Below are 26,911 nucleotides of genomic sequence, written 5' to 3' on the forward strand. Positions count from 1 at the left end.
TATACAGAGACAATGATAAACCTCTCCCATGCTTCCACTTTTCCATTTCGAAGCAACGTCAGCCTGTGCCAACAAGCAACAACAACAAAAGTGCAGCTGAGACCCATAGGTCCCTACATTTCAGGGGGTTGGGCTAAATGACCTTTGGGGGACCCTTCCATCTCTCTATGATTCTACAAGATGCTCTTGTTAATCTCTCCAAAGCTGGTGGGACCTTCAAGATGCAGCTGATTCTGAGATGTCTACTGATTTTCTTCACCTCTGTCTCCTGCTCAGGTAAGAACAGAGATGCAGAAGCACTTTTGTGTTTGTCTGTTTTTAATTTAGAGCATTTACGAACCGGATGATATTTAAAAAGGAAAACCGCCGAGAGCTGTGCAAGGTGAAAACAACAAGGCAATGCCATGGAAGCAGAAGCAGAACGTGAAGCTCTAGTCCAGGGGACAGCAAACTTTTTCAGCAGGGGGCCGGTCTACTGTCCCTCAGACCTTGTGGGGGGCCGGACTATATTTGGGGAGGGGGAATGAACGAATTGCTATGCCACACAAATAACTCAGAGGTGCAATGCCCCACAAATAATCCAGAGACCCTCCCTGACCGCAGACTGTCTCTCCAGAGTGGTGCATGCTCTGGTTATCTCTCGCTTGGACTACTGCAATGCGCTGTCCGTGGTGCTACCTTTGAAGGTGTCCCAGAAATGACAACTAATGCAGAATGCGGCAGCTAGACTGGGGACTGGGAGTGGCCGCCGAGACCATATAACACCGGTCCTGAAAGACCTACATTGGCTCCCAGGACGTTTCCGAGCACAATTCAAAGTGTTGGTGCTGACCTTGAAAGCCCTAAACAGCCTCGGTCCGGTATACCTGAAGGAACATCTCCACCCCCATCGTTCTGCCCGGACACTGAGATCCAGCGCCGAGGGCCTTCTGGCGGTTCCCTCGCTGCGAGAACAGGGAACCAGGCAGAGGGCCTTCTCGGTGGTGGCACCCGCCCTGTGGAACGCCCTCCCACCAGATGTCAAAGAGAACAAGAACAACCAGACTTTTAGAAGACATCTGAAGGCAGCCCTGTTTAGGGAAGCTTTTAATGTTTAATAGGTTTTTGTATTTTAGTGTTCTGTTGGAAGCCGCCCAGAGTGGCTGGGGAAATCCAACCAGATAGGTGGAGTATAAATAATAAATTATTATTATTATTATTATTTTAAATAAAAGGACACATTCTACTCATGTAAAAACACCAGGCAGGCCCCACAAATAACCCAGAGATGCATTTTAAATAAAAGGACACTTTCTACACATGTAAAAACATGCTGATTCCCAGACCGTCCATGGGCCGGATTGAGAAGGCAATTGGGCTGGATCCGGCCCCTGGGCCTTAGTTTGCCTACCCATGCTTTAGTATAAACGTGTTGGAAATTGGGATTCTGGGATGCAGGATAAAATAAGGTCTGTTTTTATGGGTCAAGGAAAGCTTGGGCAAAAGGACATGGCTTTGCAAGAGGTCTGAAGCAACAGAATCGTAGAATTGCCCCAGTTCAGCAGGACCCTGAGGGTCATCTGGTCCAACCCGCTGCAATGTAGGGAATCTCAGCTGAAGCATCCATGACAGATGGCTATCCAACCTCTGTTTAAAAACCTGCAACGAAGGGAGTCTGTTCCACGGCCAAAAAGCTCAGTGTGGTGTAGTGGTTAAGAGCAGTAGTCTCGTAATCTGGGGAACCGGGTTCGATTCCCCGCTCCTCCACATGCAGCTGCTGGGTGACCTTGGGCCAGTCACATTTCTCTGAAGTCTCTCAGCCCCACTCACCTCACAGAGTGTTTGTTGTGGGGGAGGAAGGGAAAGGAGAATGTTAGCTGCTTTGAGACTCCTTAAAGGGAGTGAAAGGCGGGATATCAAATCCAAACTCTTCTTCTTCTTCTCTTACCCATCACATAGTTTAGTCAGAAATTCCTTTCTTGTCATTCAGATCCATTGGTTCAGGTGCTCTCCTCGGGAGCACAGCAGAAAGCAAGCTTGCTCCATTTCCATGGAGACAATGCAACTGTATGCTTGCACCTTCATATTGGACGGTTAAGTCCAGTCAAAGGCGACTATGGGGTTGCGGCGCTCATCTCACTTTCAGGCCGAAGGAGCCGGCGTTTGTCCGCAGACAGCTTTCTGGGTCAAGTGGCCTGCAGGACTAAACCACTTCTGGCACAACAGGACACTGTAATGGAAACCAGAGCGCACAGAATGCCGTTTATCTTCCCGCCGGAGTGGTACCTATTTATCTACTTGCACTGGCATGCTTTTGAACTACTAATGGAACGGGAGCTCACTCCATCGCAGCAATTCGAACCACCAATCTTCTGATTGGCAAGCTCAAGAGGCTCAGTGGTTTAGACCACAGCACCTGTTAGGATATTGATGTTCCGTTCCACCTTAAAAGGAACAGACATGATTGTTGTATGTCACATGCCTGTTTACTCTCCAGCACAGCTTGCTGGGAACCTCCATTTGTGTATAGCCTTTGTTTATGCTTCCTGCTGCTTGGACGTGAAGGGGAGCAGACATGTTTGTCCTGATGCTGAGTAAAATGCCTGTAAAGGGATGCGGGTGGCGCTGTGGATTAAACCACAGAGCCTAGGGCTTGCCTCAGAAGGTCGGCGGTTTGAATCGCCGTGACGGGGTGAGCTCCCATTGCTCGGTCCCTGCTCCTGCCAACCTAGCAGTTCGAAAACATGTCAAAGTGCAAGTAGATAAATAGGTAGGAAGGTAAATGGCGTTTCCGTGCACTGCTCTGGTTCTCCAGAAGCAGCTTAGTCCTGCTGGCCACATGAGCCGGAAGCTGGACGCCGGCTCCCTTGGCCAGTAAAGCGAGATGAGTGCCGTAACCCCAGAGTCGGCCACAACTGGACCTAATGGTCAGGGTTCCCTTTACCTTTAAATTCGCTTTATTCTTTGCCCTTCCGTTTGCCCAGCTGCCGCCAGTGGGCTGGAGCCAGCTGGGGGGCCTGTCAATTGCCCCCCTTTCCTTGGACACATCCTAACAGCACCACCCGCATCCCCAACCTAGGAGTTAGAAAGCATGCCAGTGCAAGTAGATAAATAGGTACCGCTGAAGTGGGACCTCACGCTGCAGTTTGTGTGGCTGCTGACAGGTGGCGCTGTTTACCAGGCCAGAATGCAAATTAACATCATTTAAATAGAGGCTGAAAGTCAGCCTGTGGTTTAACAGACGCCCATTATTTCAAGCCGATGTCCTCGCTCTCGTTTGGCACAGCCTTCGCCAACTGGCGCCCTCCGGTTATTGTTGGACTATGACTCCCATCAGTGCCAGCCCGGGAGTTGTAGTTTGACATCATTGCCAACAGGTTGGCAAAGGCTTTTGTTGTTTAGTCATTTCATCGTGTCCACCTCTTTGTGACCCCCTGGACCAGAGCACGCCAGGCCCTTCTGTCTTCCACTGCCTCCCGCAGTTTGGTCAAACTCATGCTGGTAGCTTCGAGAACACTGTCCCACCATCTCGTCCTCCGTCGTCCCCTTCTCCTTGCGCCCTCCATCTTTCCCAACATCAGGGTCTTTTCCAGGGAGTCTTCTCTTCTCATGAGGTGGCCAAAGTCTTGGAGTCTCAGCTTCAGGATCTGTCCTTCCAGTGAGCACTCAGGGCTGATTTCCTTCAGAATGGAGAGGTTTGATCTTCTTGCAGTCCATGGGACTCTCAAGAGTCTCCTCCAGCACCAGAATTCAAAAGCTTCAGTTCTTCGGCCATCAGCCTTCTTTACGGTCCAGCTCTGAGTTCCAAAAGTCTGCATTGCAAATCTTCCTGCTCATTTTGCAAGCGAAACCGCGGGAGGAGGGGAAATTAAGTTTTGCCTTGATTGAATTTTCCCTGGGTGATTACAACACACAGACCCCCATGTGCCATCCATCTCGCCTTTGCTTCCTTTGGGACCATGTTACCGCCCCCCCCAAAGCAGCCCCGATGGCTGAGAAAGCCAGTGTCTGTCCCCCCCCCCCAACTCAGAGCCTGGAGGGTGAAAATTGCTTTCAGCCGGAAGGCACTGTCCCGCACCACAGGGGAGGCGCAAACAGGTCTCCGAGAAAAGAGCCTTCACAGTTGTGGCATCACCTCAGACCTGTCTCCTCCTCTCCCCAGCCTTTGTTGACAGCTTTGGAAAGGTTATTTTTTGCTCGGGCCGTGTAAAACGATACGCTTTTGCCCACTTAGTCGGGCGCAGATGTGGTGCTGCTGGGGGGGCGGCCCCCACTGCTCCCACTCTCCAGACCCCATCTCTGTCCAAGGCACGCTCCTTCCGTGTTGCGTACATCTCTGTTTTGCTTCCTGAAAGCCAGGAGAACATTGTGTCCATCGTTGCAAATTGGTGGAGAGCAGCCAGCAATCTCTGCAGATCTTTGGGGAGAACAGCCTCCGTCAGACCCCATCTCCAGAGAGGAAAGGGGCTTTCTGAGTGATTTTCCGGGAGCAAGCAGGTGTGTGTGTGTGTGTAGAGATTAACCAGCGGCAAAATCTGCCACAACGAGGCTGGAAAGGCCTGCAATTCAATGCCTAGTAAACAGATTGGATCAAAACTTTTGCTCCATCTGTACAACGCTTCGAGAACACTGTCCCACCATCTCGTCCTCTGTCGTCCCCTTCTCCTTGTGCCCTCCATCTTTCCCAACATCAGGGTCTTTTCCAGGGAGTCTTCTCTTCTCCTGAAGTGGCCAAAGTCTTGGAGCCTCGGCTTCAGGATCTGTCCTTCCAGTGAGCACTCAGGGCTGATTTCCTTCCGAATGGAGAGGTTGGATCTTCTTGCAGTCCATGGGACTCTCAAGAGTCTCCTCCAGCACCAGAATTCAAAAGCATCGATTCTTCGGCGATCAGCCTTCTTGATGGTCCAGCTCTCACTTCCATACATCACTACTGGGAAAACCAGAGCTTTAACTATACGGACCTTTGTCGGCAAGATGATGTCTCTGCTTTTTTGACACACTTGCTCCTTTAGAGGGAGTGCAGCCCCTGAGAAGTGTTCATCAGGGATTAAAGAGTTGGAACACCTGCTGAATTTGGCAGAGCGTTCCAAAATACAGGACTGATGGTGCTAAATGCTGTTTCTTGCGGCAGTCAAATGAGCTTTGCCAACTCAGGCAACCTCATCAAGAACAGTGGTTCCCAATTGGTGGTCTGCAGACCCCAAGGGAGTTTGTGGCACCATTCACATAACTAAAACTACCATAGATATATCATGGTTTTCAAAAGTAGGGAGTCCATGGCTTGGCTTTTGAAACACAGGGAGGGGGTTGGACTAGATGTGGTCTTGCATATGCCCTTAGGGGAGGTGGGTGGCGCTGTGGGTTAAACCACAGAGCCTAGGACTTGCCGATCGGAAGGTCGGCGGTTCGAATCCCCGCAATGACGGGGTGAGCTCCCGTTGCTCGGTCCCAGCTCCTGCCAACCTAGCAGTTCAAAAGCACAGCAAAGTACAAGTAGATAAATAGGTACCGCTCCGGCGGGAAGGTAAACGGCGTTTCCGTGCGCTGCTCTGGTTCGCCAGAAGTGGCTTAGTCCTGCTGGCCACATGACCCGGAAGCTTTACGCAGGCTCCCTCGCCCAATAAAGCGAGATGAGCGTCGCAACCCCAGAGTTGGCCACGACTGGACCTAACGGTCAGGGGTCCCTTTACCTTACTATACCATATTTTTGGGGACACGGGTGGTGCTGTGGGTTAAACCACAGAGCCTAGGACTTTCCGATCAGAAGGTCGGCAGTTCGAATCCCCGCAATGACGGGGTGAGCTCCCGTTGCTCGGTCCCTGCTCCTGCCAACCTAGCAGTTCAAAAGCACAGCAAAGTACAAGTAGATAAATAGGTACCGCTCCGGAGGGAAGGTAAACGGCGTTTCCGTGTGCTGCTCTGGTTTGCCAGAAGTGGCTTAGTCCTGCTGGCCACACGACCCGGAAGCTGTACGCCGGCTCCCTCGGCCAATAAAGCGAGATGAGCACCCAGAGTCGGCCACGACTGGACCTAATGGTCAGGGGTCCCTTTACCTTTACCTATGCCCTTAGCAGAATCAGAGCTCCCCACACAAATACCCTTTAAAGCGCTCGCGAAGGGCCTCACTCGCAGATCCAGCTTTCGCCCTGGCGACGGCTCGTTCTCCAGACGCACGCACTTTGTGGCATGAAATTGTTTGGCAGCAAGCAGATCAGGCTTCCCAGCCTGTTGCTCATGCTTTTACCTCCGGAAGCAGCGGCCTTCGACGCTGCAACATCCCTCTCCAGGTGCTCTTGAGTCGTCCCCCCCCCCAGCCCCAGCGCCCCCCTGCTAATCCTTCCATCTGTTCCCTATGCTACACAACACAGAATCACCTCCCACCCCTCTCCAGTTTATTATTAATCACCGTTTCCAGAAGAAAAACACTCCCAGGTTAATTTGCGGTCATCATCCCATTAATCTGGACGGCTAGCTAGGGAGCGAGGCAATTGCAATGCCTAGGATCACAGAATTTGTCGAACCAAAGCCCAATCGCCTGCTTGTTTGCGGGTGGGGGAATTTATTTGCTTGTCCTGTGAAATATACTCAGAGTCGAGTGTGGATTTCATGTTCTTTATTCAGCTCATGGTAGCAAGGAATGGATGTTCCCCCAGAATGTCTGCTTTATATACGTTATTTACGCAATGGGCCCCACGTGATTGGCTAATTCCGGGATTCACCTGTAGGCCAATCAGGTTGGGGATTCACTTCCACCTGGAGCTGGATTGGGTGGCTGCTGCGGACCAATCAGACTGCTGCATTCTGGATCCGATTGTTCTAGGACCAATCAGACTGCTGCATTCTGGATCCGATTGTTCTAGGGCCAATCAGACTGCTGCATTCTGGATCCTATTGTTCTAGGACCAATCAGACTGTTGCCTTTTGGATCCTATTGTTCTAGGGCCAATCAGACTGCTGCATTCTGGATCCTATTTTTCTAGGGCCAGTCAGACCGCTGCATTCTGGGTCCTATTGTTCTAGGACCAATCAGAGTGCTGCATTCTGGATCCTATTTTTCTAGGGCCAGTCAGACTGCTGCATTCTGGAGCCTATTGTTCTAGGGCCAGTCAGACTGATGCATTCTGGAGCCTATTGTTCTAGGGCCAGTCAGACTGATGCATTCTGGGTCCTATTGTTCTAGGACCAATCAGACTGCTGCATTCTGGGTCCTATTGTTCTAGGACCAATCAGACTGCTGCATTCTGGATCCTATTTTTCTAGGGCCAGTCAGACTGCTGCATTCTGGAGCCTATTGTTCTAGGACCAATCAGACCGCTGCATTCTGGGTCCTATTGTTCTAGGGCCAATCAGACTGCTGCATTCTGGATCCTATTTTTCTAGGGCCAGTCAGACTGCTGCATTCTGGAGCCTATTGTTCTAGGGCCAGTCAGACTGATGCATTCTGGAGCCTATTGTTCTAGGGCCAATCAGACTGATGCATTCTGGAGCCTATTGTTCTAGGGCCAATCAGACTGATGCATTCTGGAGCCTATTGTTCTAGGGCCAGTCAGACTGCTGCATTCTGGAGCCTATTGTTCTAGGGCCAATCAGACTGATGCATTCTGGAGCCTATTGTTCTAGGGCCAGTCAGACTGATGCATTCTGGATCCTATTGTTCTAGGACCAATCAGACTGCTGCATTCTGGATCCTATTCAACTCAGTACATAACATCCCGCAAAAGGAAACTGAGGCCAAAAGGAATGGCGTGCTCTGAATTATCCATAGTAGTCTCCCTTATTTGAAACCCAACCCACCCACCTGACAATTTAGTACTGAACTGTGCAGCAGAGAGCGTCCGACATGGATTGGCTGAACTGCTGTGACTGCGTGGAGAATAATAATAATAATAATAATAATAATAATAATAATAATAATAATAATAATTGATAATTTATTTATACCCTGCCCATCTGACTGGGTTTCCCCAACCACTCTGGGCAGCTCCCAACAGAATATTAATAATAACAACAAAAAAGCGACAAAACATCAGACATTAAAAACTTCCCTAAAGAGGGCTGCCTTCAGGTGTCTTCTGAATGTCATATAGTTGTTTATTTCCTCGACATATGATGGGAGGGCATTCCACAGGGAGGGAGCCACCACCGAGAAGGCCCTCTGCCTGATTCCCTGTAACCTCACTTCTTGCAGGGAGGGAACCGCCAGAAGGCCCTCAGTGCTGGACCTCAGTGTCCGGGCTGGACGATGGAGGGGGAGACGCTCCTTCAGGGATACTGGGCCGAGGCCGTTTAGGGCTTTAAAGGTCAGCACCAACACTTTGAATTGTGCCTGGAAAAGTACTGGGAGCCCAAGGTCTTTCAAGACTGGTGTTATATGGTCTTGGTGGCTGCTCCCAGTCACCAGTCTGACTGCGGCATTCTGGATTAGTTGTAGTTTCTGGTTCACCTTCAAAGGCAGCCCCACGTAGAGTGCATTGCAGTAGTCCAAGCGGGAGATAAAGGTCAGCACCAACACTTTGAATTGAATGATTTGGAGGGTACCAGGTGTGTGCGGGGGGCGGGGGAGTATAAGTAAAAGTTTCTATTTTTCGTTTCTCTCCTTGTATTTCTCAGGACTGGCTCCAAGGAGCCTGAAGCTTGAATACTGTGTCAGCTTCTGGGCTAAAAACATCACGTGCTACTGGAACCCGTTGCTGGGTATGGGTCCCGAAACTACATACAGGCTCCACGTCACAGAGTAAGTCCCTCGCCTGCCTCTGGGATGTCAGAGATATAGGACCACACAGTGTCGTACAAATCAGCACGTTGGAATATTATTGTTATCATTGCTTGAGGTGGTTGACAATTTTGTCTACCTGGGTTCCACTGTAACCAGCAATCTCTCCTTCAATGCTTAGCTAGACAAGCAGGTGGCGTTGGGGTCTAAACCACTGAGCCTCCTGGGCTTGCCGATCAGAAGGTCGGCGGTTCGAATCCCCATGACGGGGTGAGCTCCCATTGCTCTGTCCCAGCTCCTGCCAAGCTAGCAGTTCGAAAGCACATCAGAGTGAGTAGATAAATAGGTACCACTGCAGCGGGAAGGTAAACAGCGTTTCCATGCGCTCTGGTTTCCGTTATGAGCCAAAAGCGGTTTAGTCCTGCTGGCCACATGACCCAGAAAGCTGTCTGAGGACAAACGCCGGCTCCCTTGTCCTGAAAGAGAGATGAGCGCCGCAACCCCATAGTCGCCTTTCGCTGGACTTAACCGTCCAGGGGTCCTTGACCTTGACCTTGGCAAGGCAACTGCAGCAATGTTGGCATCCAATACCTTGGGAGACAATGGCGTGCGCCTCTGAGCGTGAAGTCAAAACACTGCATGACCAGCCCCAAAGTGACCACCCTGCGGTGCAAACCAGGGCAGTGTGTCTGGAGACTGAAGGTACATGCATCCACATGTGGTGGAACTGTCAAAAGATTAGACAATTTTGGGAAACGATTTACAATGAAAACAAAATTAAAAAATTCCTTCCAGTAGCACCTTAAAGACCAACTAAGTTAGTTCTAGGTATGAGCTTTCGTGTGCATGCACACTTCTTCAGATACACTGAAACAGAAGTCACCAGACCCTTCTATATAGTGAGAAGGTGGGGAGGGGTGTTACTCAGAAGGGTGGTGGGATTGGGTGATTGGCAGATAGCTGTGATGAGCCTGTTGACGACTCTTAACGACTGCAATAGGTCTTACAGGAAAAAGCAAGGGGTGAGAAGGTGAAAAATGGCTTTGTCATGTATAATGAGATAAGAAGCCAATGTCTTTGTTCAGACCAGGTCTCTCCATGGTTTTAAGTTTGGTGATAAGTTGCAATTCAACAGCAGAAGCTGCTTCTCACCCCTTGCTTTTTCCTGTAAGACCTATTGCAGTCGTTAAGAGTCGTCAACAGGCTCATCACAGCTATCTGCCAATCACCCAATCCCACCACCCTTCTGAGTAATACCCCTCCCCACCTTCTCACTATATAGAAGGGTCTGGTGACTTCTGTTTCAGTGTATCTGAAGAAGTGTGCATGCACACGAAAGCTCATACCAAGAACTAACTTAGTTGGCCTTTAAGGTACTACTGGAAGGAATTTTTTTATTTTGTTTTGACTATGGCAGACCAACACGGCTACCTATCTGTAACTGGATTTACAATGAATTCATCAACATTTTCAAATGTTCCTTCCCTAAAAAACCCGAAGCCTTCCTGCTAGGAATTATGGGTAATGAAATCCCAAAAAAGTTTAGGGACATCGTCATGTACGCTACAGTAGCCGCCAGAATTTTAATCAAAAGGTTGGAAGGGAGAAACCAACCCATCCAAAGCAGACTGAAAATAAAATTAAGTGCGTATTTAAGGACTCGGAACACAATGGGAAGATCGGAGGTCATGTTACCATATTTTTTGCTCTATAAGACTCACTTTTTCCCTCCTAAAAAGTAAGGAGAAATGTGTGGGCGTCTTATGGAGCGAATGCAGGCTGTGCAGCTATCCCAGAAGCCAGAACAGCAAGAGGGATTGCTGCTTTCGCTGCGCAGCGATCCCTCTTGCTGTTCTGGCTTCTGAGATTCAGAATATTTCTTTTCTTGTTTTCCTCCTCCCAAAACTAGGTGCGTCTTGTGGTCTGGCGTGTCTTATAGAGCGAAAAATACGGTGAATTGAATTTCAGAATGGTGTACAAAACAAGTATCAACCAAGGAACGAACGAATGTTTATTTTTATTTTGACAACAACTTTCATTGATCCTTTCTGTTGTACAGCTTTCAAAACCAATGTTCTGGGGCTTCCAGTTCTCATCAGCTCCAACCAGCTTGGATAAGGGATGGTATTCCTCTTTCTGTAGTCCCACAAAACATCTGGCGAGCTACAGGATTCCCCATGCTGGGTGTAAGAGTTTTCTTACCCTAGGCTCTACCTACAGAGCAGCTTGGAGCCGCCATTTTTTAATTTCCCACAATCCCCTGAAGCAACGCTGCAGATAGGGCATTCTGGGAAATTTCTAAAGGAGGGTTCCGAGGCTCACTGGTTCTCCACCCCTGCCCCTTGAACCCACAGCTGCTAAGCAGTCCTCCCACCTGTTTATTTTTTTCCAGAGAAGCTGGCCGCTGTCAAATGGATTTTGGCCACATGAGAAGCTGTGACGCCACCCAGGGAGACAGCGCGTGCGGCGTCCCGGTGGAGAACCTCTTTGCTTTCTACAAAATAAAGCTAACTGCCAAGAGTCGAGGCGTCCAAGTGAGCGCTCCGGAAATGTGCATTCATGGAATGAGCATAGGTAAGCAAGGAAAGTCCCCTCTCCACAACAACCCCGCTGTAGCCTTTTTAGAGGTTGATTCAGAGAAAGAGTTTATTCTGCTCTCCGGATAGCAGAAGGCACTTGTGTGGTCAGTTCACAGCAAGTCCAAAGAAATGAGCCGACAGTGTGACGCGGCAGCTAAAAAAGCCAATGCAATTCTGGGCTGCATCAATAGGAGTATAGCATCTAGATCAAGGGAAGTAATAGTGCCACTGTATTCTGCTCTGGTCAGACCTCACCTGGAGTACTGTGTCCAGTTCTGGGCACCACAGTTCAAGAAGGACACTGACAAACTGGAACGTGTCCAGAGGAGGGCAACCAAAATGGTCAAAGGCCTGGAAACGATGCCTTATGAGGAACGGCTAAGGGAGCTGGGCATGTTTAGCCTGGAGAAGAGGAGGTTAAGAGGTGATATGATAGCCATGTTCAAATATATAAAAGGATGTCACATAGAGGAGGGAGAAAGGTTGTTTTCTGCTGCTCCAGAGAAGCGGACACGAAGCAATGGATCCAAACTACAAGAAAGAAGATTCCACCTAAACATTAGGAAGAACTTCCTGACAGTAAGAGCTGTTTGCCAGTGGAATTTGCTGCCCAGGAGTGTGGTGGAGTCTCCTTCTTTGGAGGTCTTGAAGCAGAGGCTTGACAACCAGATGTCAGGAGTGCTCTAGGGCAGTGGTTCTCTCTTCTTCTTCTCTGGGCCACACTTTCAGAATATACCATTTTTTTTACACCATATTTTTTAATTGATAAGAAATACAGTGGGAAATAAAGGGAATCAACTCCTAGCAGTGCTTGATTTATAGCTTAGAACACAACTGCGGGACAACCAGGAAGTATAAGACAATGCAACTACGTAACAACATGACCTCACCTGGAGTACTGTGTCCAGTTCTGGGCACCACAGTTCAAGAAGGACACTGACAAACTGGAACGTGTCCAGAGGAGGGCAACCAAAATGGTCAAAGGCCTGGAAACGATGCCTTATGAGGAACGGCTAAGGGAGCTGGGCATGTTTAGCCTGGAGAAGAGGAGGTTAAGAGGTGATATGATAGCCATGTTCAAATATATAAAAGGATGTCACATAGAGGAGGGAGAAAGGTTGTTTTCTGCTGCTCCAGAGAAGCAGACACGGAGCAATGGATCCAAACTACAAGAAAGAAGATTCCACCTAAACATTAGGAAGAACTTCCTGACAGTAAGAGCTGTTCGACAGTGGAATTTGCTGCCAAGGAGTGTGGTGGAGTCTCCTTCTTTGGAGGTGTTTAAGCAGAGGCTTGACAACCAGATGTCAGGAGTGCTCTGATGGTGTTTCCTGCTTGGCAGGGGGTTGGACTCGATGGCCCTTGGGGTCTCTTCCAACTCTATGATTCTATGATTCTATGAAATGAGAGATTCCATGCAGTATATATATCCTCCAGGCACCCTCTCCCCCCTTCCCCAGGAATCCATACACGTAAGCTTATACACGTAAGTTGACAGCACAGATGTTCCTGTTCTGGTACTCTAGACCATAAAAGGGTGTTCCTTTTCCTGTATTCCTTATCTTGGGGTAAGAAGGTCACCAACTCTAAGAGCACTCTTGGCGCCGTTCTTGGGGGGCTGACAAGGTCTGTGTGTCAGTGTGGTCAGGATGTAAGATAAGACCCAGATGTGTCATCCCTGCTCCACTTTGGAACTGACAAGGCCATTCATTAGGCGTCACGGACTGATAAAGGAGAGAGCTCTGTTTATACAGATGGTTTCCTGTTATACATTTGCTCAAGAGCTCAAGTTAATGGTTTTTAGCTAATGCACCCTTGGAGAAGGGAGAATGGGATTTTGGGGCCCGTTTCAGACTGACTGCACAGTCAGATTTTAGATTTGGGAAACCCATTCCTTCACTGCGAGGTAGGCTAGGCTGAAAAAGAGAGAAAGGGTGTGTCCCCAGTGTCTTCCATCACCCACTGAGCTTCATGGTTGTGTAGGGAATTCGAACCCAGATCTGCCCAGTCATTGCCTGACCGGTACACCCTGCTGCTTTGAGCAGAACAAGTTGGCTAGATGGCAAAACAAGTGGATCCCTCTCCTTTGATCCACTGGCTGTTCAGGGTTGCAGGGCAGGGTGTGGAAGACCCCTTTGCTAATTCTGCAACTGGGTTCTAGCAGGGAGTCTGCCTCCATTGCCTGAGAGCCACCCAATCAGCATGAAAGGGGAGCTTTTCAGCCACTAAGAAGACTTGTCTCCTCGCCTTTCCTGCTGACTGGAGCCAATCAGAGTGGAAGGAGGTGGGTCAGTTTCTAAAGTTTATAGTCTTAAGTTCCAGTCCATTTGATTGATTTAAGTCCTCACAAACCCACATCAGCATTGTAATTATTATTATTATTATTATTATTATTATTATTATTATTATTACCCCGCCCTCCCCAGCCAAGGCCGGCCTCAGGGCAGCTAACAAGCAATAATAAAAACAAATTGAATGAATACAACTTAAAAACAAGGTTAAAATACAATAATTAAAATATTGAAACATTAAAATATTATTAAATTGCAGCCTCATCACAGGAGGAGAATGGAAAAAGGAAAAAGAAAGAGGGGGAGGGGGAGGGAATCAAACTGGCTCTAAGCCAAAGGCCAGGCAGAACAACTCTGTCTTACAGGGCCTGCGGAAAGAGATCAGATCCTGCAGGGCCCTGGTCTCAAGAGACAGAGCGTTCCACCAGGCCGGAGCCAGAGTTGAAAAGGCCCTGGCTCTGGTTGAGGCTAATCTAACTTCCTTAGGGCCCGGGACCTCTAGGGTGTTGCTATTTATGGACCTTGAGGCTCTCCGTAGGGCATACCGGGAGAGGCGATCCCGTAGGTACGAGGGTCCTAGGCTGTGCTAATTTCTCCTGACAAATCTCTGGGAGCTATTTGCCCTAATATTCACGTTTTGGCTACGCAATTTCACATAATATAATGCATTTTGCATGCCATTTTCACGAATGCATGTATTGATAGGGACACTTTACCTTATCGAGTGCTTTTTTTGTCTGTACACGTTACTTTGTTGGAGGGCCGCATTGCAAAATTCAGACATGTACCAATTTCAAAGGATGGCTGTCATTTGGCAAATTAGGTAGATCAGCTTAGTTTATGAACAACGTGTAAATAGAACACTTCAAACCTGGATGTAGGTATTCTGGTTTGTGAACTTTGCCTTGGAAGCAGAACATGTTCCGCTTCCTGTTGAGTGTGTTCCGTTTGTAAATTGAGTCCCCTGCTGCTAACCAGCTGTTGAGTCTGTCAGCTGTTGAGTCCTGAGCACCCACACAACACAGAGGTGATATTTGGAGCTTTTGTTTTCGCTATTTTTTTGCGGTTTTTGTGTGTGGCTTTTCCGTTTTTTTGACTGTGACTGGTTCTTCGTTTTATGGGACTAACTTGTAACTGTGGCTTGTGACTTGGTTTTTGTGACTGTGGCTTGTGACTTCGTTTTTGTGACTTGTTTTTGTGACTGTGGCTTGTGACTTCGTTTTTGTGACTTGTTTTTGTGACTGTGTGGAACCCAGTTCAGCTACTGATTGATTGATTGATTGATTGATTGATTGGATTGATTGTGTGACTGCAGAAATGGATAAAAGCCCCCCATCCAAACAATGACTATCATCAGTGCAGATAAGAGAGAGATAAATAGTTTTTATTTTATCAGTACTGTCTTATTTATTTTATAGAACTGTACATTGTTCATTGCTTTCATTTTATGGCTCAATGGTCTTGTTAGATAGTAAATTTCATGTTAAATTGCTGTTTTAGGGGTTGTTTTTAAAAGTCTGGAACGGATTAATCCATTTTGCATTGCTTTCTATGGGAAAGCGTGCCTTGGTTTTAGAATGCTTTGGTTTTGGAACAGACTTCCGGAACGGATTAAGTTTGGGAAGCAAGGTACCCCTGTATTATCATTATTGCACAACTATGAGATTATTGTAGAATCCAAGAAGGTTGTATAATCTTCAAAGGGGGCATTGCTGCGAGTATCAAGACGGGACCCCTGCCCTTCTGGGTTTGACACCGCACCGTTGGATACAGATACCAACTTTCTCTTCCCACCCCACATCTAGTGAAACTGAGCGCGCCTGAGGTTAGCATTGCTGAAGCAAACAAGTCGCAGTGCTTCTACCTGGAATGGAACATCCCCGGCGATGAGGTGCTGTCTGTGTTAGAGACAGAGTACGAGATCCAGTTCCGTGATGTGGCAGAGACGACTTGGAAGCAGGTGAGCAAACAGGATCCTCTGCCCAGTGGCTTCTGTGGCACAGATCTGTTGCTACGTATTTGTGTAGCGCTCTGTGCCTTGACGTTTGATTGAAAGACAGGTCCCTGCCCCAAGGGGGCTTGCAAATTGTACTGTTGAGAGTGTATTAACTTATGGTCTGTGCGTGTGGTTTGGGAGCTGCACGGCCAGGGGGGGAAACAACGCTGTCCAGACTGCAGAGAGAATAATTGGGTGCACTCTTCCCACCTTGGATCAAATCTACGTTTCCAGGTGGCATAAGAAAGCAGCAGAGATAGCGCAGGATAGTGCGCACCCAGGAAATGATCTCTTTCAGCTTCTGCCTTCTGGAAGAAGGTACAGGGTTATAAAGACTAGAACTAGCCGCCTGAGAAACAGTTTCTATCCAAATGCAATTTGGTTTTAAACGCAGGGTAAGGGACACAGGTGGCGCTGTGGGTTAAACCACAGAGCCTAGGACTTGCCGATCAGAAGGTCAGCGGTTCGAATCCCCGCGACAGGGTGAGCTTCTGTTGCTCGGTCCCTGCTCCTGCCCACCTAGCAGTTCGAAAGCACGTCAAAGTGCAAGTAGATAAATAGGTACCACTCCGGCGGGAAGGGAAACGGCGTTTCCGTGCGCTGCTCTGGTTCGCCAGAAGCGGCTTAGTCCTGCTGGCCACATGACCCGGAAGCTGTACGCCGAGATGAGCGCCGCAACCCCAGAGTCGGCCACGACTGGACCTAATGGTCAGGGGTCCCTTTACCTTTTTAAGGTAGTCTCTGTGGGAGTATATTTAATTATGGGGTACCAGAGTTTATTTAAGTATGGGGTACCTAGTGAGGGGGCTCACTAGGCTGGGATAGCAGGCTTGTTGGTTTCTGAATGTCTGGTGTAGATTTCCTTGATCTGTATGGGACAATGACAATAAAGATCATCGTATCGCAAATCTGACTATATCCCATGCATAGTCAAATCACACGGCCCTCTAAGAATCCTGAGAACTGCAGTTTATTGAGAGTTCTGGGAATCGTAGCTCTATGAGGGGCAAAGTACGGTTCCCAGGGCAGTGAATGTGCTTTAAATGAATGGTGTATACACAGCCTGGGAAACATTAGAGGAAGGTAATAATAATAATAATAATTTATTATTTATATGCCGTCCATCCAGCTGGGCTTCCCCAGCCACACTGGGGGGCTCCCAACAAGATTAAAAACAGAATAAAACATCAAATATTAAAAACTTCCCTAAACAGGGCTGCCATCAGAAGGACAAGGAAATGGGTGTTGGGGTGCATGCTCTGGTTATCTCCCGCTTGGACTACTGCAATGCGCTCTTTGTGGGGCTACCTTTGAAGGTGACCCGGAAAAAACAACAAATCCAGAATGCAGCAGCTAGACTCAGCTAGTTCAATGGGTTTAGCAGCCAAGACCACATAACACCGGTCGCGAGTCTTAAGTTCCAGTCTTCTTCTTTTTTTTTTTTTTAAAAAGTCCTCATTAAACCTCATCAGCATTGTAGAGCTAATTTCTCCAGACAAATCTTTAAAAGCCGTTTGCCCTAATATTCACATTTTGGCTACACAGTTTCACATAATTTACAGTGGTCCCTCGGGTTACATACGCTTCAGGTTACAGACTCCGCTAACCCAGAAATGGTGCTTCAGGTTAAGAACTTTGCTTCAGGATGAGAACAGAAATCATGCAGCGGTGGCGCAGCAGCAGCAGGAGGCCCCATTAGCTAAAGTGGTGCTTCAGGTTAAGAACAGTTTCAGGTTAAGAACAGACCTCCAGAATAAATTACTTACCACTGTAATGCATTTTGCATGTCATTTTCATGAATGCGTTTATGGGCACACTTTACCTTATCGAGTGCTTTTTTTTGTACGCATTAGTTTGTTGGAGGGCCGCATTGCAAAATCCAGACATGTACCAATTTCAAAGGATGGCTGAGATTTGGCAAATCAGGTAGATCTGCCTCTACTTACCAACCGAATAAGAGTACCGTATTTTTCGCTCTATAAGACGCACCAGACCACAAAACGCACCTAGTTTTTGGAGGAGGAAAACAAGAAAAAAATATTCTGAATCTCAGAAGCCAGAACAGCAAGAGGGATCGCTGTGCAGTGAAAGCAGCAATCCCTCTTGCTGTTCTGGCTTCTGGGATAGCTGCGCAGCCTGCATTCGCTCCATAAGACGCACACACATTTCCCCTTACTTTTTAGGAGGGGAAAAGTGAGTCTTATAGAGCTAAAAATACGGTATTTCATCCGCCTCATTTTGCAGTGGCAGATCATCTTTAAAAACAAACCAAGTACTCCCCCACTCCCCAATATTTCTCCTCCCGCAAAGGTCAATTTTACATCATCTGAAAATGCCCCTGGCTTCGCAAACATCTGCCACGTCGCCCCCTTCACCAACTACTCTGTCCGAGTGAGGGCAAAATATCTCCATGAAGTTTCCTTCGCCATCAGCGGCGGGCGTCCGTTCTGGAGTGACTGGAGCCATGAGAGATTTGTGAGGACCCTGCCTGAAGGTAAGGTGATCTCTGCTATGCTTAGAGGCGACGCTGCATCGCAGGGGGTTGGTCTGGATGGCCCTGGGATACCCTCCCAGCTCTACTGTTAAGGTTCCAAGGGGTTGCTCGAGAGCAAGCAGGCAAATAATAATAATAATAATAATAATAATAATAATAATAATAATAATTTATTTATACCCCGCCCATCTGGCTGAGTTTCCCCAGCCACTCTGGGCGGCTCCCAATCAAGTGTTAAAAACAATACAGCCTTAAATATTACAAACCTCCCTGAACAGGGCTGCCTTCAGATGTCTTTTAAAGATATGATAGCTGCTTATTTCTTTCACATCTTAAGGGAGGGTGTTCCACAGGGCGGGTGCCACTACCGAGAAGGCCCTCTGTCTGGTTCCCTGTAACCTCACTTCTCACAATGAGGGAACCGCCAGAAGGCCCTCGGCGCTGGATCTCAGTGTCCGGGCTGAACGATGGGGGTGGAGATGCTCCTTCAGGGATACAGGACCGAGGCCATTTAGGGCTTTAATGCCTCCCTGCTCGGCTGTGAAGCCTTGCTTTTGATGCCAAAATAAACTTTCTCTGTGCAGAGCACCACTCTCCCATGGCTGGCTCATTCACTGGCAGAATCCGTGAGTGGGTGGTCCTTAAACCTTCCCCAGCAGAGTAGTTTCTTGACGCCCAGTCTGCGCCTCCCCTCTCGGCGCGGAAGCTTACTCTGCAAGGAGGGCGTGGGTAACGGAGGACCTCTCTCCTCCCCGCTTTGCCCAGGCCTTGTGTCCTGGCACCACCTCGCCTCCTCCGAGCCCTGAAGCTCCTCTCCACTGGAGGCGTGGTTCCTCTCCTCCATGATCTTTGGGGGGGTTCTCTATAATCCAGCCGGCTTTTCCCCTCTCCCCCCTGAGTTCCCTGACATCTATAATTCTATGATTATACGACACGGGCACTCAGATGCTCGCAAGTTTGCCTATGCCTCTAATTCAGGCATAGGCAAACTCGGCCCTCCAGCTGTTTTGTTTGTTTGTTTGTTTGTTTGTTTGTTTGTTTGTTTGTTTGTTTTTAAATGATATTTTATTAAGTTTTTTAACAAGAAAAAGGTTGCAAGACAATAAACAAAAAACACAAGAAAAACACAAAAACACAAAAATACAAAAATTTAAACATAGAAAGAAAAAGAAAGAAAATAAAAATCCCTCTTTTTAATATCTCACCGTTCATTTACTTATTTTCCTGACTTCCTCACACCTCCCTTTTTTGTATTCCATTTAAAAATTGGTTCAGCAAATTCATACCCTCTTAATTTATCCTTAATTATTTATCCTCACATATTATAGCTTCAAATTTCCGTCTAATATCAATCCATTCTTGCATATTCTTATTTTACCTTATTACTAGAACCACTTCATTTCATTTCAGCTGTTTTGGGACCACAACTCCCATCATCCCTGACCACTGGTCCTGCTAGCTAGGGAGGATGGGAGTTGTAGTCCCAAAACATCTGGAGGGCCGAGTTGGCCTATGCCTGCTCTAATTTCATAATGTCGTGTATCTCTTTCCGCCTCCTGCGTTCTCTTGGCATGAGAAGAGTTTGCAGGATCTAGCCAATGGCCTCTGTAGTCCAGCATCCTGTTCTGGGAAACCCGCAAGCAGGATTCGAACACAGCTCTCCCATCCTGCGGCTCCCAGTGACTGGTATAAGGAAGAACTGTTGAGTCCAACTTGGGAGACACAGCCTCTGGCCTTTTCCTCCGTGAATTTGTCTAATCTTCTTTCAAAGTCATCCCAGTTTGGTGGCCAAAATCACGGCCTCCCAGGGGTGGCGGTGGAGCGAATTCTGTAGTTTACACTGGGTGAATAAAGTGCTTTCTCTGATCTAATAATAATAAAATTTTATTTATATCCCGCCCTCCCCAGCCGAAGCTGGGCTCAGAGTGGCTAACAACAGTAAAATAATACAACATTCTGAAATCAATTCATTACTGTATTTTTTGCTCTATAAGACTCACTTTTTTCCTCCTAAAAAGTAAGGGGAAATGTGTGCGCGTCTTATGGAGCGAATGCAGGCTGCGCAGCTATCCCAGAAGCCAGAACAGCAAGAGGGATCACTGCTTTCACTGCGCAGCGATCCCTCTTGTTCTGGCTTCTGAGATTCAGAATATTATTTTTATTGTTTTCCTCCTCCAAAAACTAGGTGCGTCTTGTGGTCTGGTGCGTCTAATAGAGTGAAAAATACGGTATATCTCGCCCTCCCCAGCCGAAGCCAGGCTCAGAGCGGCTCACAACAGTAAAATAATACAGCATTCTAAAATCAATTCATTATAAAATCAGTTCAAATCAAATTAATGGCAACCATTGGGCTAGAGTTCTGTGAAGATTGCCAAAGGAGGGAGTCAGGCTGGGATTTGGCCAAAGGCCTGGTGGAACAGCTCTGTCTTGCAGGCCTTGCGGAAAGATGTCAAGTCCGCAGGGCCCAGGTCTCTTGTGGCAGAGCGTTCCACCAGATCAGAGCCACAGCCGAAAAAGCCCTGGCTCTGGTCGAGGCCAGCCTAACCTCCCTGTGGCCCGGGGCCTCCAAGATGTTTTTGTTTGAAGACCGTAAGGTACTCCGTGGGGCATACCAGGAGAGGCGGTCCCGTAGGTACGAGGGTCCTAGGCCTTACTGAATCTCGGCGTTTTGTTTCTGCTGCAGTTCCGTCGACAGGGCCAGCTCTTTGGAGAAAATTAGGACACTCCGATGGCTATGGAAACAGAGTGGTCGTCCTCATGTGGAAGGTAGGAAGGGATACCCAATGCACCAACACCGTGGAGTAAAAGGGTTCTGCAATGTGCCAAGAATCACAGGCGGCATGGTGCCAACACCATTGTCTGAGCGCAAGCCTGTTGCTGGACGGGTGAAAGATTCGCCGCACAAAGACAGCGTCTTGAGGTCCCGAAGGGCCGCATTTGGTGTATATGATGTAAAGTAAAGGTAAAGGGACCCCTGACCATTAGGTCCAGTCGTGGCCGACTCTGGGGTTGTGGAGCTCATCTCGCTTTATTGGCCGAGGGAGCCGGTGTACAGCTTCCGGGTCATATGGCCAGCAGGACTAAGCCGCTTCTGGCGAAACCAGAGCAGCGCACGGAAATGCCGTTTACCTTCCCGCCAGAGTGGTTCCTATTTATCTACTTGCACTTTTGACGTGCTTTCGGACTGCTAGGTTGGCAGGAGCAGGGACCGAGCAACGGGAGCTCACCCCGTCATTGCGGGGATTCGAACCACTGGCCTTCTGATTGGCAAGCCCTAGACTCTGTGGTTTAACCCACAGCGCCTAGCAGTTCGAAAGCACGCCAGGGCAAGTAGATAAATAGGTACTGCTGCGACGGGAAGGTAAACGGAATGGCCAGGCTACCCAGAAAAGGCAATCAGATAAGCCATTACAGTATCAGGTATCCTGGCAGACAGGAGAGAAGCAACACACTCAAATTTCTGCTGGAGACCACCTCTCTCTGTGATGTATGCATGATGTTTTGTGGATGGTCTTGAGTTACAGGGGAGGCAGTTTCAAATGTCTGTATAAGAGCTTGCACACCAATGTTCTGGGTTCCTCCTCCTTCCTGCGTGGGGTGAGCAGGGGACCCTGTTGCAACCGTTTAATAAAGATCAGGCTTACTAGCTGCTTTGCTTCTCAATATTCTCTGGTTGGCCTCTGTTATTTTCTCCTACCAATAGAGAACCTACCTAAGGACTCAATAATAATAATAATAATAATTTATTATTTATACCCCGCCCATCTGGCTGGGCTTCCCCAGCCACTCTGGGTGGCTTACAACAACATATTAAAATACAGTAATGCATCAAACGATAAAAGCTTCCCTAAACAGGGCTGCCTTCAGATGTCTTCTAAAAGACTGGTAGTGGTTGTTCTCTTTGACGTCTGGTGGGAGGGCGTTCCACAGGGCGGGCGCCACCACCGAGAAGGCCCTCCGCCTGGTTCCCTGTAACTTGGCTTCTCGCAGGGAGGGAACCGCCAGAAGGCCCTCGGAGCAGGACCTCAGTGTCCAGGCAGAACGATGGGGGTGGAGACGTTCCTTCAGGGATACTGGGCCGTTTAGGGCTTTCAAGGTCAGCACCAACACATTGAATTGTGCTCGGAAACATACTGGGAGGCAATGTAGGTCTTTCTTGGATTCCACAAAAGGGAAAAAGGAGCAGTTTCTTTTCTTATAACAGTTGCAAACATTTCCTTTTGCTTCCTCTTTTCAGCCCTTGACCCCAAAGGAGGCAAACGGCGAGATTCTGGGATACAGCCTTCACTCACAAAAGAGAGGGGAGCCCGCAATGCTCCGATGCTTCACTCCAGACCTGCAGTGTAGCCTCCTCCTCCCGGCTGGAGAGGAATTTACGTTCCTTGTGGTGGCCACCAACATGGTGGGCATGTCTCCTCCGACCAAACTCGTGGTCCCGCCATCCGGCGGTCAAGAAGGTGAAGTAGGAGGGTGGGGAACAGCAAATGCCATTTTTAGGTAAAGGGACCCCTGACCATTACGTCCAGTCATGGCCGACTCTGTGGATGCAGTGCTCATCTCGCTTTACTGGCCGAGGGAGCCGGCGTACAGCTTCCAGGTCATGTGGCCAGCATGACTAAGCCGCTTCTGGCGAACCAGAGCAGTGCACGGAAACGCCGTTTACCTTCCCGCCGGAGCGGTACCTAGTTATCTACTTGCACTTTGACGTGCTTTCGAACTGCTAGGTGGGCAGGAAATGCCATTTTTATCTTTGTTCAATAGGCTGGATTCTACTCACATTCACACAGCAAGAGCTTTTGTTAAGCAAGCAAGACTTCAAGGACACATTCCTTAGGCCCAGGCTATCAGAAGGACCGCATCCTCCCATAGGGGAGCGGGTGCCACTGTGGTCTAAACCACCCATCCTCCTGGGCTTTCTGTTCAGAAGGTTGGCGGTTCGAATCCCCGCAATGGAGGGACCTCCTGTCGCTCTCTCCCAGCTCCTGCCAACCTAGCAGTTCGAAAGCACGCCGGTGCAAGTAGATAAATAGGTACCACTGCAGCGGGAAGCTAAACAGCGTTTCCGTGCACTCTGGTTTCCGTCACATGTCCCGTTGCGCCAGAAGCAGTTTAGTTCTGCTGGCCACACGACCCGGAAAGCTGTCTGCGGACAAACACTGGCTTCCTTGGCCCGAAAGCGAGATGAGCGCAGCAACCCCATAGTCGCCTTTGACTGGACTTAACCATCCAGGGGTCCTTTGTCTTTTGTTTTACACTCATCTCAGACTCATCTGTCTGCTACCGGCCACACTGTGGTCTAAGCCAGTGTTCCCCAACCTTGGGCCTCCAGCTGTTTTTGGACTACAACTCCCATCATCCCTCGCTAGCAATACCAGTGGTCAAGGATGATGGGAATTGTAGTCCAAAAACAGCTGGAGGCCCAAGGTTGGGGAACACTGGTCTAAGCCACTGAGCCTCTTGGGCTTGCTGATCAGAAGGTTCGCGGATCAAATGCCCATGACGGGGTGAGCTCCCATTGCTCTGTCCCAGCTCCTGCCAACCTAGCAGTTCGAAAGCACACCGGTGCAAGTAGATTAATAGGTACCACTGCGGCGGGAAGCTAAACAGTGTTTCCGTGCAATCTGGTTTCCATCATGGTGTCCCGTTGCGCCAGAAGCGGTTTAGTCCTGCCGGCCACACGGCCTGGAAAGCTGTCTGCGGACAAATGCTGGCTCCCTCGGCCCGAAAGCAAGATGAGCACCACAACCCCATAGTCACCTTTGACTGGACTTAACCGTCCAGGGGTCCTTTACCTTATCCTCTTGTACAAACCTGCACAGGCCCTGAGACTTTTTGGGGCGAAGCTCTGTTCCCTGGCACGCTTGGGGGTGGGGAACGAGGGAGAAGGCCTTCTCGGCTGTTGCTCCCAAACTTCGGATCTTCTGACCGAACTGGCGTTTTGGAGTGTTGGTGAGCATTCCGTGACGTTCTTTTTTTTTTTTTGCTCCTAGCTCTCCTGTCCCCGCTGCCCGTCCTGTTGTCTCCAGCAGGGGACCACAGCCTCCTCTTACGCTGGCCCCTCCCAAGCAACCCAGTGACAGTCTACATTTTCGAATGGGGTCAACTACCCGCAAAAGAGGGCAGAGATATATCCTGGTGTTATCAGCCAGCGAGCGTTGGCCATGCGCTCATTACAGGTGAGTCAACCGTGTGACGCAACGGCAAAAGAAGCTAATGTGGTTCTGGGTTGCGTCAGCAGAATTCTGGTGGTGGGGGGAGCAGGGAAACCCAACAGTTTTGCGCCAATTTCTCTCTTATGGAATCTCTTTATTCGTCTCCAGAAACAATCGTGCCAGGAAAGCTCTATGAACTAAAAGTTTTCGCCCTCATAGATGGCAAGATCTGGGCTTCGGGTTCAACCAGTGCTTACTCCAAACAGATTGGTAGGTGGGACCAGAAAGTATTCCATTATTCCACCCATCGAAACTTATTTGTTGTTGTTGTTTAGTCATTTAGTCGTGTCCACCTCTTGGTGACCCCCTGGACCAGAGCACGCCAGGCACTCCTGTCTTCCACTGCCTCCTGCAGTTTGGTCAAACTCATGCTGGTAGCTTCGAGAACACTGTCCCACCATCTCATCCTCTGTCGTCCCCTTCATCTTGTACCCTCCATCTTTCCCAACATCAGGGTCTTTTCCAGGGAGTCTTCTCTTCTCATGAGGTGGCCAAAGTCTTGGAGCCTCAGCTTCAGGATCTGTCCTTCCAGTGAGCACTCAGGGCTGATTTCCTTCCGAATGGAGAGGTTGGATCTTCTTGCAGTCCATGGGACTCTCCAGAGTCTCCTCCAGCACCAGAATTCAAAAGCATCCATTCTTCGGCGATCAGCCTTCTTGATGGTCCAGCTCTCACTTCCATACATCACTACTGGGAAAACCAGAGCTTTAACTATACTTGAGGAGAGATACTCACCGCCAAATCACATATCATGTCTGTGGCCACAGCATGAACCACAAAAGTCATACATCCACTGTTTCATCCAGAATATTTTTTTTCTTGTTTTCCTCCTCTAAAAACTAGGTGCGCCTTATGGGGCGAAAAATACGGTAGATGCAGAGTCTGATTTGTGTGTCTATAAACGGATACTCATCTTTCGCGCTCTCCCCCCATTCCCTCTTTCTTCACTCTTTTTCCAGCTCCACTCCGTGCTCCGACTCTATATCCCGTCCGAGTCTGGAAGTCCCGGGTCGAGTTGCAGTGGGAGATTCTCCCTTTGGAGGAACGCGGAGGCGTGATACGAAACTACACCGTCTTCTACAAAAAAGAGGGCGACAATGAGCATAGTAAGGGTGTGCTTTGTTCTGTTCTGACAGGGAACACGCCCCCCCCCCCATTGCAAAAAATGCTTCTGTGGTTTCTTTAACATTTTTTTAAAAGACACACCAAGTTTCTAGACCTTAAGGCATGGGTAGGCAAACTAAGGCCCAGGGACCGGATCTGGCCCAATCGCCTTCTCAATCCGGCCTGTGGACAGTCCGGGAATCAGCGTATATTTACATGAGTAGAATGTGTCCTTTTATTTAAAATGCATCTCTGGGTTATTTGTGGGGCATAGGAATTCGTTCATTATTTTTTTCCCCAAAATACAGTGGTACCTCAGGTTACAGACTCTGTTAACCCAGAAATAGTGCTTCAGGTTAAGAACTTTGCTTCAGGATGAGAACAGAAATCGTGCTCCAGCGGCGCGGCGGCAGCAGGAGGCCACATTAGCTAAAGTGGTGCTTCAAGTTAAGAACAGTTTCAGGTTAAGTACAGACCTCTGGAATGAATTAAGTACTTAACCTGAGGTACCACTGTATAGTCTGGCCCCCCCACAAGGTCTGAGGGACAGTGGACCGGGCCCCTGCTGAAAAGGTTTGCTGACCCCTGCCTTAAGGAGGTAAAAGGCATATTTCAATGGGTCAAAGTAACTCCCGCAAAGATCTCAGGTGCTAGATGAGGGCCTGAGTTGCACCTGCAGAAATCTCAGCTCCTTGAGAAACTTTGTTGTATATTTTTAACGCTGCCCCCCCCTACGCACAAGCAGAACAAAACCAAAGCGTTCCAAAACCAAGGCACGCTTTCCCATAGAAAGCAATGCAAAATGGATTAATCCGTCCCAGACTTATAAAAACAACCCCTAAAACAGCAATTTGACATGAATTTTACTATCTAACGAGACCACTGATCCATAAAATGAGAGCAACAATCAATGTACAGTGGTACCTCGGGTTACATACACTTCAGGTTACAGACTCCCCTAACCCAGAAATATTACCTCGGGTTAAGAACTTTGCTTCAGGATGAGAACAGAAATCGCGTGGCAGCAGCAGGAGGTCCCATTAGCTAAAGTGGTGCTTCAGGTTAAGAACAGTTTCAGGTTAAGAACAGACCTCCAGAACGAATTAAGAACTTAACCCGAGGTACCACTGTACTGCACTATAAAATAAATAAGACAGTGTTGTAGATGACAAAAATTAAAATTAATTTTTTCCCTTACCTGCACTGATTATAGTCATTGTTTGGGGGCTTTTATCCATCAGTAGCTTTTTGGGGGCTTTTATCCATCAGTAGCTGAACTGGGTTCCACACAGTCACAAAAACCAATGAACCGACAAAGCCACAAACACGCAAAATAAATAGCAAAAACAAAAGTGCCAAACTTAATCCGCTTCAGAAGTCTGTTTGACTTCCGAAATGTTCGGAAACCAAAGCACGGCTTCTGATTGGTTCAGGCGCCCCGGAAACAATAGCCGGCAGCTGCGTCAGACGTTTGGCTTCCGAAAAACGTTCAGGAACCAGAACACTTACTTCTGGGTTTGCGGCGTTTGGGAACCAAGGCGTT

At 48.5% G+C, this 26,911-nt stretch overlaps 1 protein-coding gene across 1 annotated transcript in view; it reads left to right on the top strand.

Moving 5' to 3' along the window:
- Window positions 1-206: 206 nt before the first annotated feature.
- The window catches only part of LOC310835581 (interleukin-6 receptor subunit beta-like), a 32,792-nt gene continuing 6,087 nt past the window's right edge, over window positions 207-26,911 (top strand). The window contains exons 1-10 of the mRNA XM_083720340.1: window positions 207-276; window positions 8,590-8,713; window positions 11,085-11,266; window positions 15,368-15,522; window positions 17,869-18,052; window positions 20,736-20,818; window positions 22,290-22,509; window positions 24,043-24,228; window positions 24,373-24,474; window positions 25,224-25,370. Of these exons, the coding sequence (XP_083576466.1) occupies window positions 222-276; window positions 8,590-8,713; window positions 11,085-11,266; window positions 15,368-15,522; window positions 17,869-18,052; window positions 20,736-20,818; window positions 22,290-22,509; window positions 24,043-24,228; window positions 24,373-24,474; window positions 25,224-25,370 (1,438 nt within the window). The 5' untranslated portion in view covers window positions 207-221. The remainder of the gene's footprint in view (window positions 277-8,589; window positions 8,714-11,084; window positions 11,267-15,367; window positions 15,523-17,868; window positions 18,053-20,735; window positions 20,819-22,289; window positions 22,510-24,042; window positions 24,229-24,372; window positions 24,475-25,223; window positions 25,371-26,911) is intronic.

Source organism: Podarcis gaigeae, assembly GCF_964106915.1.
Source record: "Podarcis gaigeae genome assembly, chromosome: 18".
NCBI classification, from domain to species: Eukaryota; Metazoa; Chordata; class Lepidosauria; order Squamata; family Lacertidae; genus Podarcis; species Podarcis gaigeae.